Raw genomic sequence first — 17,082 nt, 5'->3', positions numbered from 1 at the left:
GACTTATCGCTCGATAGGGAAAAAAGGGGACGCGCTCGTTTTGTTCCTCCTCGACGAATGGCCGTCATCCGCGTCGGCTCGCCGCGCAAGCAGCAGGCGGCTGCAACGGCTTTTGAAAACCATGGCGACAATTTGCTCGACATTCGACCTTTGAGCGGCGGTGATGGAGTGATGGAAGATTTATTGACGTGGTCAAAACGTTTGAATGATGTGCTCAAATCATTCAATCAGTGCACTTGAGTTAATTGTCCTGTCAGGTCATCGCGATATCGGTGGCGTTTAAAAAAAAAAAAAAAAAAAAACATCATTTATTGCCATGGTTTCTGGGACTGTCGATGCTTTGGAAAGCGACTCTCGGTGTGGTGGTTGCCGTTTGGCGGCGTCACCGGTTGCGCGGGTGTTTGTACGCTCGCTGATTGCGTGTGCGTGTGCGAACAGTGACGCACTACTCCATGTGGCTGCTGGTGAGCTGGGCCCACTGCTCGTCGTCCGTCAAGTCCAGCCTGGCCGACAGCGAGCGTCTGCACGACTGGCTTAGGAAACTCACGCTGCTGGTGCCCGAGGTGAGGTCGGCCCGCGTGCGTGCGTGCGAGCGCCATTTTGCCTTATGATGGCCTCATGTCCTGATTTGTATCAAGGGATGGAAATTGAAATGTTTTTTACTCCCCAAATTCTCTTTTCTGTTCTCCCAACATTCTCCAATTAATGGATACTTTGGGAAATGAGCCTCTTCCGTTTGAAGTGTTAATATATATATAGATTTTTTTTTTTCTCTATTTCAGGCGGGTGTGCGTCACGAGGCGTGCAACGGCCTCTACAAGCTTTCGCTTTCTGGTCTGGAAGGCGGCGAGTCCATCAACAGATCTTTCCTGTTGCTTGCCGCCTCCACGCTGCTCAAGTTTCTGCCCGACGCGCAAGCTGTCCAACCTCTCAGGGTAACACACACATCCAAATGATTCAGTCATTAATTATCAAATAAGTCAACACCTCTTTGAATATAAAAAAAAAAAATGGTTCACGCAAGTTTGTCCACACAGCCACTCCTGATGCGATATCATGAAAGTGGGCTGCTTTTCTCGCCGAGCGCTTTTGAGACGCAAGTCCGGTTTTGCGCCAAAGTCAAGCAATTGATGGTCAAAAGTCCGATCGCGTTTCGAGCCAATTGAATTGAAGATTTTGGGTCTTGGGTCCGAAATGTTTGGCACGGCGCGTGATGCCATGCGCCGAGGATGTGGCCACTATTTTTCCGTCACGGCAACGGACAAGATGGAAAGAAATGTTTGGAGCGACGTTGCGCAATGAGGCCCGACGTGTCTTTGGTGTTCAGATGGAGGACTACGAGGAGGAGCCGCCCCTCCGAAGTGGTTGCAAAGAATACTTTTGGCTGCTGTGCAAGCTCATCGACAACATCCACGTCAAAGACGCCACTCAGGTGCGACCCGATTGGACCATGTTGACTCCTCCTCCTTTTGTCAGGAAAAATCATTTCAGTTTATTTTGTGCCGCCCCTCGTTGCTGTCTATATGCGCCCTCAATCGAAATCAATTAGCAAAAAAAAAAAAAAGGTGAAGCGCACGCCGTTTGTTGCTGCTGGCTAGCCTCGTTGTCGTCTTTGAACTGACGTCAGGTCTCTCCCTCTCTGTCGCTGGCGGGCTTGGTGCAGACCACCCTGCTGGACCTGGACGCCCTGGCGCGACACCTGGCGGACTGCATACGAAGGTGGGTGCACGCTCCATTGCACTGCGTCCTAAACCGTTTGCGGTTGAAATGAAATTGTCCACATCTCCGAATTTCTGCTGAGATTCCATGTATTTTTTATTTTGGGGGAAACAATCATTTCTGACACGTTTTTTTTAATTTAATACCCAACTCATTGCGTCATTAAATCAGAAATTGATGGACGAGAATATGAATAAAATGATGGCAAGGAGCAGCCCGAGTCGTCCGATTGAGAATTGAGGAAAGTCCCGCTCGTGAAAAATTCCACTTTATAAAATGTCATATTTTGGGAGTATTGTCTGTCGAAGACTTTCGTCTTTCAGGGCAACACCAAAGATAAATTAAGAATGACTTGTCAATCAATGAAAAGATTGACCAATCCGATCCTTTTGGCGAAATGGGCCAATTTTGGAGCCATGACAGCCCACAAAAAAAAAACGCCACGACGGATGCACGTTTATTCCACAAAGCAAAAATCACTCCCGTGTGCGTAACTCCTCCCCCAAAAACTCGAAATCGTCTCCCCAAAAGTGGAGATCGGACGAGCGGCGACGGCCCGTCTCTCTCTGCCTTTGTCCATTGCCTTCCGACTTCGTTCAAAGGGGGCGTTCTGGTCGCGTGGCGCGAGATGCGGACGCCGGCGTCAGGCTTTGCTTGTCCCGCAGCCGCGAGATGCTGGACCAGCGGGACGGCAGCATCGAGGACGACGGCCTGACGGGTCTGCTGCGGCTGGCCACCAGCGTCCTCAAGCACAAGCCCCCGTTCAAGTTCTCGCACGAGGGCCAGGACTTCCTGCGCGACGTGCACAACCTCCTCTTCCTGCTGCCCAGCCTGGCCGACCGCGCGCAGCCCAAGTGCAAGTCGCACGCCGCCCGCGCCGCCGCCTACGACCTGCTTGTGGAGACGGTCAAGGGCTCGGCCGACAACTACCGCCTGCTGCACAACTGGGTCATGTCGCAGCACATGCAGGGTGAGCGCGGCCTCGCGACACACACTGACGAAAATGCCCCCTCCCCCCGCCCCCACAAATCTATATCTTTTTTTTTGTTTGTTTGTTTTTATTTTATTTTTTTTGCGCCTCCCCGCAGCCTCCCACGCGCCGTACAAGTGGGACTACTGGCCTCACGACGACGTGCGCGCCGAGTGTCGCTTCGTGGGCCTCACCAACCTGGGCGCCACCTGCTACCTGGCGTCCACCATCCAGCAGCTCTACATGATCCCCGAGGCCCGCCAGGCCATCTTCACCGCCAAGGTGGGCGTCCTCCGCTGACAATCGTGACAACGTGGAGTGCTCACTTGCTGCCCCTTGCCGTTTGTGTGCGCAGTACGCCGAGGAGATCAAGCACAAGACGACGTTGCTGGAGCTCCAGAAGATGTTCACCTACCTGATGGTGAGCATCGCGGGCTTCGAGGCTTTCAGGGAACGGGCGCGAGGAACCAGAAAATGAAGAAAAAAAATTTTGTTTTTGTTTTTGTTTTTTAGGCTGATTCCGATTATTGCCTGAAAAATCAATTCTGATCAACCGTTATCTTGAGAAATAGAAAATGAATCAAAGAATTCATTTTGGGTTCCCTTAAAGTGTGAGGTAAACTTGACCCACCGTATTTTTCAAGAAATAAATTTTAAGAATACTCGGGTTAGGTTTTTTTTTTTTTTTTTTTTTTTTTTTTTTTTTTTTACGCAAACGTCCTCGATTCATAGTTGGACTCGTACTTCCTACCTACGAAAATGCTTTTGTTCTGCATCGCCGGTATTCTTCAAGAATGATGGCCGTCACCATTGCGCTGCATCGCTGATTGCTGCTCAACTGACATTGTTGTTGCGTTATTCGGCGAAATGCCACGACGCTGCGTGGCCGTGCATTGTTTGGATTCTGGAAAGCATCGGATTGAGCGGCCCAAACCAAAAAATCGAGCTCGCAAATTTCTTCTAGCAATGCGGAGTCAATGTACACATTTGTGGATTCTCGGCACACATTTGCAACTCTGGTTACGGCTACCGATTCTTTTCACACACGTGTGGCTTGAAAATGGCATTTGTGACTCGTTTTGCCGCAAGAATGGCCCCCCGCCATCGTTGAACGCAGCATTGACGGATGTCGCGTGTCTTTGCAAACGGCACTTCCCACCACTGAGCGGCAAGAAATTTTGCGTCCTTTTTCAATGATTCTTTTTTTTCTTTTGCCTCCGGTATGACGAGCTGCTTTCTTATTTTGCGCTTTGGCGTGCAGGAGAGCGAGAGGAAAGCGTACAACCCGCGGCCGTTCTGCAAGACGTACACGATGGACAAGCAGCCGCTCAACACGGGCGAGCAGAAGGACATGACCGAGTTCTTCACCGACCTCATCACCAAGATCGAGGAGATGTCGCACGAACTGGTAACGCCCCCTCCGCCGGCGGGCCACGCCTCCTCCTCCTCTCACTCGTCCTCCTTCCGCTCGTCGCTTTCTCCTTCTCTCACTCGGTTGGTCGTCTTCCTCGCCTGAGTGCTCCTCCTTCCTCTTCTTCCTCCTCTCGCACGCCTGTCATCTTTTTCGAGCGGTTAGTCTCTTTCCGACTCGTCGTTGCCCTCGTCCTTACTCCGCCTCCGTTTTCTTTTCTCCGTCTCCCGCTCCTCTTCATCTTTTCCAACCTTTCCTTCTTCCTTCGCCGCCTCCCGCACGCGCGGCTTGACGCCCCAACGTTTGCTTGCTGCTTTTCACAGAAGAACACGGTGAAGACTCTGTTTGGCGGCGTCATCACCAACAATGTCGTTTCTCTGGTCAGTCGGACGACATCGGCGGCACGCAGATCATTTTTCCTGCTCGGATGTTTTCCTGACGCTCTTTTGCGCTCCCGCAGGACTGCGACCACGTGAGTCAGACGGTGGAGGAGTTCTACACGGTCCGCTGTCAGGTGGCCGACATGAAGAACATCTACGTGAGCGCGCGTCCGCCGGCGTTTGCCCGATGGCGCGTGCCGCTTGCCAACTTTGCTGTCGATGCGCGTGTTTAGGAGTCTTTGGACGAGGTGACCATCAAGGACACGCTGGAGGGCGACAACATGTACACGTGCTCGCACTGCGGGAAGAAAGTCCGCGCAGAGAAAAGGTCAGCCGCAAGCGCGTATTTTGCTTCTTTGAAACGCAAACGGCTCCCTGGCCGGATGTTACCAAAGGGGCGTCTGAGGTCTTAGGAGCAGCTTTTGACGTTGTCCGGTCTTGTCTGAGGCGCTTGAAATAGTTTTTTGGCGCAGAGGCCCGAGCAAATGCTCGCGTATGTCAATAAGCGGACCGCGTTGTGACTGGAGAGCGTGTGTGTGTGCGCGCGCAGGGCTTGTTTCAAGAAGCTTCCGGGCATCCTGAGCTTCAACACCATGCGCTACACCTTCAACATGGTCACCATGATGAAGGAGAAAGTCAACACGCACTTCTCCTTCCCGCTGCGCCTCGACATGACGCCCTACACGGAACGCTTCCTCATGGCCAAAGGGGAGCGCAAAGAGGGTGCGTCTTTTCTTGCCTCATTTCTTTGTGAAAAAATGATCTGACGCTTTTGTCAGAGGGGCTTTCATTTTCCAAAAGTACATCGAATGCCATTCTGTTTTGTTGTTTTCAAAATGAAATGGGATCCACGCTCCGAAGTTGCCTTTGTGTGTTGATGTTTTTGTTTTGTGACGCCGCGCAAGGCGAGTCCAAAGCGTCGGAAAGTTTCGAGTACGACCTGATTGGCGTGACGGTGCACACGGGCACGGCGGACGGCGGCCATTACTACAGCTTCATTCGCGACATCGTCAACCCGCACGCGTACAAGAACAACAAGTGGTGAGCACGCACGGCGGCGCTCGCTCGCATCATTTGAAAATGCCGTCTCTGCGCAGGTACTTGTTCAACGACGCCGAGGTGAAGCCCTTTGACTCTGCGCAGCTGGCGTCCGAGTGCTTCGGGGGCGAGATGACGGTAAGAGCGACGACTCGGCGCTGAATTGTACACCCACTTGGCCGCCATGTTGGATGAGGCCAAACGGAGCGGGATCACGTTGCCAACCCATGTCAGCGGCACAAAAGTCTTGAGAGCCAAACTTGCAAGCGGTCACGATTCCATTTTCAGACTTTTTCCACTTCCCACCCGATGCCGATATCGTCTGCTACAAGAAGCGCCGCAATGACATCTTTTCATTAGTTTTTTTTTGTAGAAATTGTCAGAAGTGACTCGATCGCGTTGTAAAATCAATCAAAACGAGTAAGCAACAGCGGGGATGCGAATATATGACGAGAGAACTCAAGGAAGCGGCGGGCCTCGGGACTGTTTTGGCGTACCAACCGTTTGTGCGCTGAAGTGATGAATGGATTTTTTTTTTTTGTTCCTCATTGCGGAAGTTTTCAAAAGGACGTGTCGGTTTCATGCTTGCGTGTCGATTGGAAAGATTTATTTTTTTTCGATTCGTGCGATCCGAATGAACGCGACGCCACTTTGAACTCGTTTGCCGGCTCCGTTGATGGGACTTATCTTTTCCTTTTTCTTTTTGTCTTGCAGACCAAAACGTACGACTCGGTCACCGACAAGTTTATGGACTTCTCCTTCGAGAAGGTGAGTCGCGTGCGTCTTTGCGTGGCGTGCAAACGTGAAGGTGACGCCTTTGGCTTGCCCCGTCAGACGCACAGCGCCTACATGTTGTTCTACAAGCGCGTGGAGCTTCAGGAGGACAACGGCAAGGAGTTCGCCTTTGACGTTTCTCCGGACCTGCTGGAGGTAGGACTCGCGCCAATCGGAGCCACGACGGACGGAACCTGCGTCGGGTTTCGTTTCGTGAACAAGAGCGAGACCTCTTTTGACAAACAAGAAGTTGCGTTTTTGTGGGCCGATGAGGACGAGACGTAAAAGTCGTTTGTTGTCACCGACACGACGCAATGAGAACCGGACCGCGTGCCAGCAAAACGCTTTTCCAAATATCTCCATGATATTGAAATTTTTGGGGCGTTTGAAGCCGCAACTCCAAACGATCGACGACTTGCATCGACGCCTTTCTGCAGACTTCATCGAATCGGTTGCCGAGTGTCGAATCTCGTGAGGTCGGCTCTTGTTTTTCTTTTCTTTTCTTTTTCTTTTTTTGTGACCCGACCCCGAAAGCAGACGGAGAATTGAGACCCGTCTTGTTTGTCGTCAACGCGCATTTCAAGGCAGAGGAGTTACTTTTGGGATTTAGCCTAATTAGTCTTGTCGTTCTTCAGGACTCTTTAACAAAAAATCTGTTCAAATTTTTGTTTGCCTTTAAACGTATCAGTGTCTTTTTCATTTTGCAACGGGGGGGTATCTGGTCACGTTGCTACTTTGACTGGATCTGTTAACGTGTGTCTGCGTTTCTCTTGAAGTGGATCTGGCACGACAACATGCAGTTCCTCCAGGACAAGAACATATTTGAGCACACCTACTTTGGGTGAGTCGTATAACGACGACGACGACGACGACGATGATGTGTGTGTGTGCACGTGCGTGCGCTCCATAATGATGTTTGGATGTTGTTGCGCTGCAGCTTCATGTGGCACCTGTGCAGCAGCATCCCCAGCACGCTGCCCGACCCCAAAGCCATCTCCCTCATGACGGCAAAGGTACCACGCTCGCTCGCCGGCAAGTGTTGACTTGGGTTGCTGACGTCTGCCTCCGTTTGCGTTTCCTTTTCCAGCTCAGCACTTCGTTCGTCCTGGAGACTTTCATTCATTCCAAGGAAAAGGTCATTAAACACGTTTTTGTCTCACAACGCAACGCTAAATAAAGGCTCCAGCGACGCTTGGTGACGTCGTTCGCCGATGGAGACGTACTCGTTTTTCCATCGGCGCTTCGTCGTCGCTCGTCTCACGTCATCAAATCTGACAATTTGCAAATTCTATTGCATTTTCACGAGTTTTCTGTTCTGCCAAAATGTCCGTTTAAAATTGATTTCGAGGTCCTCTTCCAATCATTTTTTTAACAAACCATCCATGAATCAATATGCCATTTCTTACCCCAAAATTTGTCTTCCGGGTCAGGTATGAAATGAAAATAAAATAAAGGAGGAGCTTTTTCTGGAATTTGGTCGTCATTTCGAGCCTTGAAAATGTTGTTGTTTCTATTACTCATTATCGGTATCGCTACCTCTTTTCGAGGTATGGGGACTTACGCTCCCGGTATCTGATGCCTTCTTTTGGCCGTTTGAGAATCTAGAATCGAAAATTTCAAATGATCTGTTCTCCTTTTGGGTATCGGCGACTAGTCAAGAATCGAGTACTTGTGTCAGTCCGAAAAAGAAAGTGGGACCAAACATCCCCACATTTTTGTTTTGACGCCAATATTTTCCTTCCTTACCGCAGAAGAAGAACAGCTCCAAATTGCTGACTAATAATTGATACGGTTACGGTTACGGTTACGAGCCGTGCGGCCGAGGAGGTTTTGCTCCATGTGTTGTACGCGGCCAATATGGGAAATGTAAAGTGGATGTCGTGTGTTGCATGTGTCGCCAGCCCACCATGTTGCAGTGGATTGAACTCCTCACCAAACAGTTTAACAACAGCCAAGCGGCCTGCGAGGTGTGTGCGCGCAACACACACACACACACACACACACTTTCTCGATGATGATGATGATGATGTGGTCCCTCTCCCGTCAGTGGTTTTTGGACCGGATGGCGGACGACAACTGGTGGCCCATGCAGATCCTCATCAAGTGTCCCAATCAGATTGTCCGACAGGTACCTTCCATTTGTTGATGACGATGACCATGACCATGACGACGTGTTGTCCTGAGCGCCTTGGTGTTGTTGTGGTCAGATGTTCCAACGGTTGTGCATCCACGTCATCCAGAGGCTGCGTCCGGTCCACGCTCACCTCTACTTGCAGCCGGGCATGGAGGATGGGTGCGTTCTCTTTCCCGCCGTTGTGGCGCCCCCTGCAGGTTATTGACAATGGCAGCTCGGTGATTGAAGCAGCGCGGGGGAAGTTCATATGCCGGAGCTCAGACTCAACAAATTGACACAAGGCCGTGCCTCCTTCATAAAACCAAACAGATTATTTTAATCCTCGTCCTCATCAGAGTTTTGGGATGTTTCATCAAATCAAAAAGCAAAGGCATTTTGTCAAAATAATGATTTTTCTTGTTTTTTTTTTTTGTTTGTTTTTAAACATCAAAAGCTGCGTTTTTTTCCCCAAGGATATATCAGTTGTCCAGTTTTTTATATATATATATATATGTGTACATTTATATATATTATTATTATTATTAAATAACACACAACTTAACCTTATACAAAAGCAACTTTCTTTAAAAAAAAAAAAAATGCAAATTTGCTTCAGAACAGTCCGTCTTTTTGGGGTGTTTTTTTTTTTCCTTCCTTTCTTTCTTTTTCTGGACGCTTCATCTCTTTCCGGGTCCATACCGCTGTCCGGAGGAATCCGCCCCCCCCCCTCTCTGACGTCGCATCGTTTGCGCTTGCGCCCCGCAGGTCAGACGACATGGACGGCTCGGCGGAGGACATCGGCAGCCGCTCGTGCGTGACGCGCTTCGTCAAGACGTTGCTGTCCATCATGGAGCACGGCGTCAAGCCGCACAGCAAACACCTCACCGAGTACTTCGCCTTCCTCTACGAGTTTGCCAAGATGGGAGAGGAGGAGGTGAGCCTCGACAGAGGAAATGTGGGGGGGGGGCACAGGATTAGTGCAAAGAAGAAAAGTGCACAATTTATTTTCTTTTTGCTCGGGGGGCGTAACAGAAAACAATTGAGAAGCACAGCAATAATTGATGATTCTGTTGTTTTCCTTCCTAGTCATTCTTGCCGCTATGAATTTTGTCTTTATTTTTTTCTCCCCCCAAAAGAGCCAATTCCTGCTGTCGCTGCAAGCCATTTCCATCATGGTGCACTTCTACATGGGAACCAAAGGACCTGAGAACGTCAGTCGAAGTTTTTTTTTTTTTTTTAAATGCACAACGAGTGGCGCTAACGGGGGCCGGGTGGTCTCGCTCTTCAGCCGCAGGCGGAGGTTCTGTCGGAGGAGGAGGGCGAGGAGGAGGACGAGGAGGAGGACATCTTGTCGCTGGCCGAGGAGAAGTATCGACCGGCCGCGCTGGAGAAGATGATCGCCCTCATCGCGCTCCTGGTGGAGCAGTCACGCTCGGAGCGGTACGTGTCCTTTCGCCGCAAAGCCGATATTTTCTTTCTCGCGCTTCTTTGGGTTCACGCTCGTCTCATCGTGTTTGTGGAATGAGAAGAATCCGCCCGCCCGCGTTGATCAATCTTTTTTTTTTTTTTAATGCAGCAGTCGACAGCAAAATGCCCTCGGGCTCACGTTTCAACTTAATGTGAGCAAAGCTAGAAAAAAAGGCCCCTCCGGCGCTTTGCCGTCGTTTTCGGTCGACGGCCGACTAAAACGACAGCCCCAAAGATTGACAAAAATGGATGCATTCGTCTGCTCAAGATTCTCGATTCAGAACAAAGAACACGTTGAACTTGAGTTCCTCTCAAAGATAACTACGTTTTCGCCTTCATGTCTTGAGAATAACTTGCCGCTAAAAGTGAAAATTTTGCGGCTTATTACGGCTAACTTTGGGAAGTCGGCTATCCAAATCAGGTTGGAGAGCAAAAGTGGCTTTTCACGCATGCCCAAAACGCACGTTGAACAAGCTAACGGGTCCTCTCACTCGCTTTGGCGTCAAAAACCAATCGCTGGAAAAGCGCTCTGTGATGACGCTTGATAGGATTCTCTTGCAAATTGGAGCTCATCAAAAAAAAAAGCTTCAAGCGTTGGAGACCCGCAAGGCCCACGAACGGCGTCTCCAGTCCTCCGACTTTTTTTTCAACAACACTCGAACCAAAATGTCAACTTTGTGAGTGGCTCCATCCGAGAATGGCGGGCGGCTTAAAAGCAAGAAATGGCATTGGCGGCCGATCGGAGAAGCTTCTGCGTTTGGTGTCCAAAATGTGACTTTTTGACCGACGGCGACGTGTCGGCAGACACTTGACGCTTTCGCAGAGCGACATGGCGGCGCTGACGGGCGGCAAAGGCTTCCCGTTCCTCTTCCAGCACATCCGAGACGGCATCAACATCCGCCAGACGTGCAACCTCATCTTCAGCCTCTGCCGCTACAACAACCGGCTGGCCGAGCACGTACGGGCCCGTCTTTGGTTTGCTTTGGCTTCCGTTGTGGCGCCCCGCTGACTCTGGCGTGTGCGTTTGCAGATCGTCTCCATGCTCTTCACCTCCATTGCCAAGCTGACTCCGGAGGTGCGTTGACATTTTTTGCTCATTCGCAAACATTTCCTGCGCCATTTCTGGGCAAATATTTGAAATTGGCCATTCTGCTTCCTTTCCCTCTGAAAAGATTCGGGAAGAGGGAGCCAATTCCCATCGTGTCGCCTCCTGGGAATTGGTGACTTTCCCAAATGGATGTTATTGCGCAATCAAAAGTGTTGCCAATGGACTTGCCGTCTTTTTTTTTTTTTTTTTTTTTTAATGAACTACCGTCAACAAGTACTTGAATGAATTGTGTCATTCTTTTTAAATTGGCACCCAACTATTTCAATCACTTTCCAAACGCAACCTAAAGAATTGAATTTGTAGCGTTCTCGCGCTGGTAAATAGAAAAAAGCCAAATGGTCTACCATATTTCTTTCAATGTGCCAAAATGTCAAGTAAAGCAAACGTCGTCCGAGCCGCCCCCTTGAAAAATTGAAGACAAAAAAGTTGCATTGCTGAATGTGATTTTGTACGTGCGTGTGTTGCGGTCAGGCCGCGAATCCGTTCTTCAAGCTGCTCACCATGCTGATGGAGTTTGTGGGCGGTCCTCCGGGGATGCCTTCCTTCGCTACGTACATCCTGCAGAGGATCTGGGAGGTAAAAAAAGTCCAAAAGGTTCAGATACCAAAAGCTTTGAAAGGGAATATTTGTTGAGTGAAAAATCCCCCCCCTCCAAAAAAAAAAGTCAGGTAAAATTCCTTGCAAACATTTAAAAATGAGCCACTCTTCTTTTATTTAGCGTTTTGTTTTTGTGAGCTCCAACCACCTGGAAGGTTGCATTGCATTGGAATTGTTTGCTCAGGTGATCGAGTACAACCCGTCTCAGTGTCTGGACTGGCTGGCCGGGCAGACTCCACGCAACAAGTTGGCCCACAGTTGGGTTCTGCAGAACATGGAGAACTGGGTGGAGCGCTTCCTGCTGGCCCACAACTACCCCCGCGTGCGCACCTGTACGTCGCCCCGCTGGCCACCGCCGGCCACGTGTGCAGAAAAGGGCTTTTTTTTTTAAAATCCGTCTCTCCTCACCACGTCTCAGCGGCGGCATACCTGCTGGTGTCGCTGATCCCCAGCAACTCGTTCCGACAGATGTTCCGCTCCACGCGCTCGCTGCACCTGCCCACGCGCGAGCTGCCGCTGTCGCCCGACACCACGGCCGTGCTGCACCAGGTCTACAACCTCCTGCTGGGCCTGCTGGGACGCGCCAAGCTCTACGTGGACGCCGGCGTGCACGGCACCACCAAGCTGGTGCAGTACTTCAGCTTCATGACCTACTGCCTCATCTCCAAGACCGAGAAGCTCATGTTCTCGCTCTACTTCACGGACCTGTGGAACCTCTTCCAGGTACGGAACGGGACGCACCCAAAAAGTCTCGGAAATGGAAGTCGGCCGTTTTATGGCCCATTTGGCGCCGATTTAAAAAAAAATTTGGACCGCGATCGACATGAAATCGAGCGGACGGGTCTTTCGTAACGGGACGCGTCCAAAAGGCCCAATTGGAAGCATTTCATTTCGGGCAACGTTGAACAAGCCGTTGTGGCGCCGTGCCATTATTCAAGGAAAAGGAAAAGAAAAAAAACCCGTAAGTCAAGCAAAACGCGTTTGAGGATGGCTGCAGCGCCGCACGCAGTCAAGCACGGCAGCCATTCACTGCAAACCGATGGTGGAGTGAACGGGTCCGCGAAAACCCCAAAATAGGACCGAGAAACGCACGACATGACACACACATTGCGACAAGAAAACCAACCAAAATTGCAAAGCGCACCCACATCCTCTTGCCCGTCTTGGAGTAGAGCTCAGCGCTGCCTCCACATATTGTGGCCTCATGCGGTACTACACCGAGCAAGTCCCAAATTTGCCCGAGCACCGTCAAAGCCCCTAAAAAACCAAAAAGCGGCTCGGGATTGTCGTGGTGTTGGTTGACACGTGTGGCCGTCCGTTTTGCGGCAGCCCAAACTGTCGGAGCCGGCCATCGCCACCAACCACAACAAGCAGGCGCTGCTCTCCTTCTGGTACAACGTGTGCGTGGACTGCAACGAGAACGTGCGGCTGGTGGTGCAGAACCCGGCCGTGACCAAGAACATCGCCTTCAACTACATCCTCGCCGACCACGACGACCAGGAGGTGGTGCTGTTCAACCGCGGCATGCTGCCGTCCTACTACGGCATCCTGCGCATGTGCTGCGACCAGTCGCCCGCCTTCACGCGCCAGCTGGCCTCGCACCAGAACATCCAGTGGGCCTTCAAGAACCTGACGCCGCACGCCAGCCAGTATCCTCGGGTACGCTCGCCTTTGCTCGCCGTGGCGCCGACGGAGGCTTCACGCGTGCCTTTGTCGCCCCCCGCAGGCGGTGGAGGAGCTCTTCAACCTGATGCAGCTCTTTGTGGCGCAGCGCGCCGACATGCGAGAGGACGAGGTGGAGGACGTCAAGCAGTTTAAGAAGACCACCATCGGCTGCTACCTCCGATGTCTGGACGGACGCTCGTGCTGGACCACCCTCATCAGGTCAGCTGCGTCCGTCACGTAATGCCTGCGCACGGCATTTTTGTTTAAGACTGATACCAGTACGAGTCCTCAATTCCCGAGTGGTCTCCGATAGGGCTGGGCGATTAACCGAAAATTTACCGTTACCGAAATTTATTAGAATGACCGACATCATTTTGCCCATGTCGGTAAATTCGGTGTCTAAAAAAAAAAATGAAAAAGGAAAGTCTTTTCTGTCTGCGGCAATGTTCATGCCTCTTTAAGTCTGCTCCAGCGCATGTAGTCACGTGACTCAGGCGCTGTAGAAGAATGTAAACACAAGACGCGTTCGTAGCTGGCGATTCAAATTCAGAAGCGGCTGACACGGCTAAAGACGAAGTAACGTTAGTTGAAATTGGTCTTGTCGCGCTTGTCCCAAAAAGAAATTCGACATCTGTCGTTTGGAAATGTTTTGGGTTCCATAAAGACGATGTTTGCGCAAAAGAACATGAACTACAAAGTGCGTCGTAAGCACCTGAAACAGCGCGTCCAACCTTTTCTTTTTCACCACCCACAACACAACCATGCTGTTGACTTGGAGCTTGTGCTAAAAGTTCAAAGTGAGGAGCAAGTTTGGACAAGTGACAACAGCTCTTAACGGAGGCGACACCATACGAGAGAACGTCTCAGTGGTGGACGGGATAGCCTAGCACATAGCTAAAGATAGAGCTCCTGAAGTTACAGTGGAGCGCACAGGATTTAAACGCCTCAGGAACGTAGCCGACAAGAGGTACGAAAATATTTGCCGCAAACAGCACTTCCCGATATGGACAACATCGGGACGGGAGCGGAGACATGTCGAGCATTTTGCATCCACATCCGACTTGTGGTCGAGTCGCAACATGCATCCCTGTTTGAGCCTGAAATGTGCAGTACATAGACGACAAGTGGCGACTGCGCACCGGAGTACTCGAGACGGCACATTTTACTGATGAAGCACACGCGTTTGTTTGGCACTGGCATTCCATTGATTTTTTTTTTTTTCATTTTATTTAGCATTTTGTTTACAGGCGACTAGTGCCTTTGCACATGGCATTATTTAGATTGTTTACAAGATACCTTTACACAAATCTAAGCATTTGCAAATGGCATTACACCATCTCGGCACAATCTATTTGCAGGAAAAGATTTTGTGAGAGGTACCCTTTTTTTCCTGTTCTTTGTGACATTGTTCAAGTCATGCAAAGCAAGCTATTTTGAATGTTTATTCAAATGATTTTTGTACTTCTATTTTTCATTGAAAGTAATGTGTACCAGTTGGTCAATAAAAAAAAGCAGTTAATATGCATTTTCTGCATTTATTTTGATTTTGGTCCTCAGGGGGAATTTATCGTGCATTTATCGTTATCGAGGTAAAATTGCCCAATTTATCGCAATATTGATTTTAGGTCATATCGCCCAGCCCTAGTCTCCGATACCAAGTACCGATCCCGCACGTTGACGTCATCCTAAAGCGAGCCCCATATAGCTCCATTTCCCTTAAAGCGACATTCCGCAAGATTTGAATTCCACCTGCGGCCGAAAAAATGAACTTGCACTCGCCTCTTCCCTCAAATGCTGTCAGTCCGACAAATGAAAGTGCTCAAGTCGTCAGAATTGTTTCCGAAGCAAGCGAAAAATATCAATCTAATTTGAAGTCAACTCCATCTTTTATGTTTAGCGTCGTCGCTGTTGAACGCGCATCCAACATGCTTTGCCTCGTTTCAGCGCCTTCCGGGTCCTGCTGGAGAACGACGAGGACCGACTGCTGGTGGTCTTCAACCGAGGGCTCATCCTCATGACGGAGGTAAGACGGACGGACGGACGGACGTGCGCGCGTTTCCTGGCGGTTCTGAGCGCAGCCGTTTTGTCCCGGCAGTCGTTCAACACGCTGCACATGATGTACCACGAGGCCACCGCCTGCCACGTCACCGGCGACCTGGTGGAACTGCTCTCCATCTTGCTGTCCGTCCTGAAGGCCACCAGGCCTTACCTGCAGCGCAAAGGTGAGCTGTCGTCGAGCGGCCTCGAAGAGAGGGGGAAAAAAAAACCAAAAAGGTCAAGCGAGCGCTTCTGGCTGAAATTGGAAAGGCTTTAACGACCTCGGAGCAATTCATCGCAGGAAAATGCTCTCGAAAAGCATTTTGTTTGCAAATCTCCCAGACGAGCCGTGTCCGAAGGTGCGCGTAAGCATTCTCGTTCATGTCATCCACAAAAAGGCGGAGAATCGTTTTCGGGGGTTCAAGTCGAGTCGTGCGCATCCCTTTTGGGCCCGTTATTTTGTCGTCCTTAGCGACGTAGTTGCGATGACTTTGAATGGACAAATTGTGATTGGATCCTGACAGGGGGCGTGGCCATATGCCTTATTTTACAAAGACACTGATTTCCCAGAAGCAAATTAATCAATAAGAAAATGCAAACTAATAGTCATTTTCCTGACTGAAAACTAAAATGAAACCTAAATCTATCAAATGGTTCATCTCGACCTGTAGCAGACAAACAGGAGAGCAACGTGTCTTCACTTGACTCCATCTGCATCCGAACGTGTTGTAGGAGCGCCCCCTGGTGGCGAAGGGTCGCACAGCAGCAGAAGGAGCAGCATCCTGGCTACTGAATTGAAGCAAAACGAAACAAAAATAACCATAAATGTTCATGGGAATGACATAAGTAAATAAAAGAGCAAAGTATGATCGGATTTTTTTTTTTTTTTTTTAAATTGTGTGAAGGCTCAGGTTTTTCTACTTGGCCTTACTTGCACCACCCGGGAACATTTTTTGGAGGTGGTTGTGGGCCAAGAGTTGATGCTGCCCACGTCTTGACCCTTTTCACCATTCCAACCGTGTCCATTTTTGCTCCAAAAGTTTCCATATCTGATTGAAAGCATTCCAGCTCATTCCTGTCGAGCTCATTGCCTGTCATCCCGAAGCGTTGCGCAATTGTTTTGTGCCGCCTGCACTCTAGTTGTCCACAAATGGCGACAATGAAGATGAGGAAGCCAGTCGTGTATCGCAACCGTCCCGAAAGATGGGCTTTATTTATTTATTAAATTTTTTTTTTTGCAGACGTGAAGCAGGCTCTGATCCAGTGGCAGGAGAGGATCGACTTTGCCCACAAGCTCCTCACGCTGCTCAACTCGTACAGCCCGCCCGAGCTTCGCAACGCGTGCCTGGGTAAGCCCGACGTTTTTGGGCTTTTGCCCCCGCCGGAGCAAACCCAGCCACGGCCTTTTTGTCCATTTTGCGGCCGCAGACGTGCTGAAGGAACTCCTCCTGCTCAGCCCGCACGACTTCCTGCACACGCTGGTGCCCTTCCTGCAACACAACCACTTCACGTACCACCACAGCAACATTTCCAGTGAGTCGCCGCACGTGGCCGCACGTGGCCGCATTCGCAGTCGGCGTGACGCTCGCTGTCGTCGTGCCCGCAGTGTCGCTGGGGCCGTACCTGCCCTGCCGCGAGAACATGAAGCCGACGGCGACCAAGAGCAACGTCCGCCCGCCGAGGCCCGAACTCAACATGTGTCTGCTGCCGTCCATGGTGGAGAGTGCAAAGGTCAGACGCGTTTGCAAAACGCCGCTGCTCAACTTGTTCTTTGCAACGTCACGTCGTTCTTTGCATTTCCTG

At 50.5% G+C, this 17,082-nt stretch overlaps 1 protein-coding gene across 2 annotated transcripts in view; it reads left to right on the top strand.

The window, feature by feature from the left end:
• Positions 1–17,082, top strand: part of LOC148334374 (ubiquitin carboxyl-terminal hydrolase 34-like) — a 42,232-nt gene that overhangs the window by 22,094 nt on the left and 3,056 nt on the right. For both annotated transcript variants that reach the window (XM_088297489.1, XM_088297488.1), the window contains exons 37-73: positions 439–563; positions 783–935; positions 1,328–1,432; positions 1,664–1,719; positions 2,385–2,689; positions 2,808–2,971; positions 3,045–3,110; positions 3,951–4,097; positions 4,424–4,480; positions 4,561–4,638; positions 4,714–4,808; positions 5,031–5,203; positions 5,386–5,521; positions 5,578–5,656; positions 6,233–6,286; positions 6,353–6,448; positions 7,069–7,133; positions 7,230–7,305; positions 7,380–7,427; positions 8,194–8,259; positions 8,340–8,420; positions 8,500–8,585; positions 9,171–9,339; positions 9,542–9,616; positions 9,694–9,845; positions 10,677–10,830; positions 10,903–10,947; positions 11,452–11,556; positions 11,762–11,909; positions 11,996–12,300; positions 12,907–13,236; positions 13,304–13,461; positions 15,187–15,265; positions 15,338–15,464; positions 16,521–16,628; positions 16,708–16,812; positions 16,886–17,010. In XM_088297489.1, coding sequence (XP_088153615.1) covers positions 439–563; positions 783–935; positions 1,328–1,432; positions 1,664–1,719; positions 2,385–2,689; positions 2,808–2,971; positions 3,045–3,110; positions 3,951–4,097; positions 4,424–4,480; positions 4,561–4,638; positions 4,714–4,808; positions 5,031–5,203; positions 5,386–5,521; positions 5,578–5,656; positions 6,233–6,286; positions 6,353–6,448; positions 7,069–7,133; positions 7,230–7,305; positions 7,380–7,427; positions 8,194–8,259; positions 8,340–8,420; positions 8,500–8,585; positions 9,171–9,339; positions 9,542–9,616; positions 9,694–9,845; positions 10,677–10,830; positions 10,903–10,947; positions 11,452–11,556; positions 11,762–11,909; positions 11,996–12,300; positions 12,907–13,236; positions 13,304–13,461; positions 15,187–15,265; positions 15,338–15,464; positions 16,521–16,628; positions 16,708–16,812; positions 16,886–17,010 — 4,496 coding nt within the window. The remainder of the gene's footprint in view (positions 1–438; positions 564–782; positions 936–1,327; positions 1,433–1,663; positions 1,720–2,384; positions 2,690–2,807; positions 2,972–3,044; positions 3,111–3,950; positions 4,098–4,423; positions 4,481–4,560; positions 4,639–4,713; positions 4,809–5,030; positions 5,204–5,385; positions 5,522–5,577; positions 5,657–6,232; positions 6,287–6,352; positions 6,449–7,068; positions 7,134–7,229; positions 7,306–7,379; positions 7,428–8,193; positions 8,260–8,339; positions 8,421–8,499; positions 8,586–9,170; positions 9,340–9,541; positions 9,617–9,693; positions 9,846–10,676; positions 10,831–10,902; positions 10,948–11,451; positions 11,557–11,761; positions 11,910–11,995; positions 12,301–12,906; positions 13,237–13,303; positions 13,462–15,186; positions 15,266–15,337; positions 15,465–16,520; positions 16,629–16,707; positions 16,813–16,885; positions 17,011–17,082) is intronic.

Source organism: Idiotropiscis lumnitzeri, chromosome 6 (assembly GCF_059441095.1).
Source record: "Idiotropiscis lumnitzeri isolate Australia: NSW breed Sydney's pygmy pipehorse chromosome 6, RoL_Ilum_1.0, whole genome shotgun sequence".
NCBI lineage: Eukaryota > Metazoa > Chordata > Actinopteri > Syngnathiformes > Syngnathidae > Idiotropiscis > Idiotropiscis lumnitzeri.
This window is presented reverse-complemented; position numbering and strand designations above follow the sequence as displayed.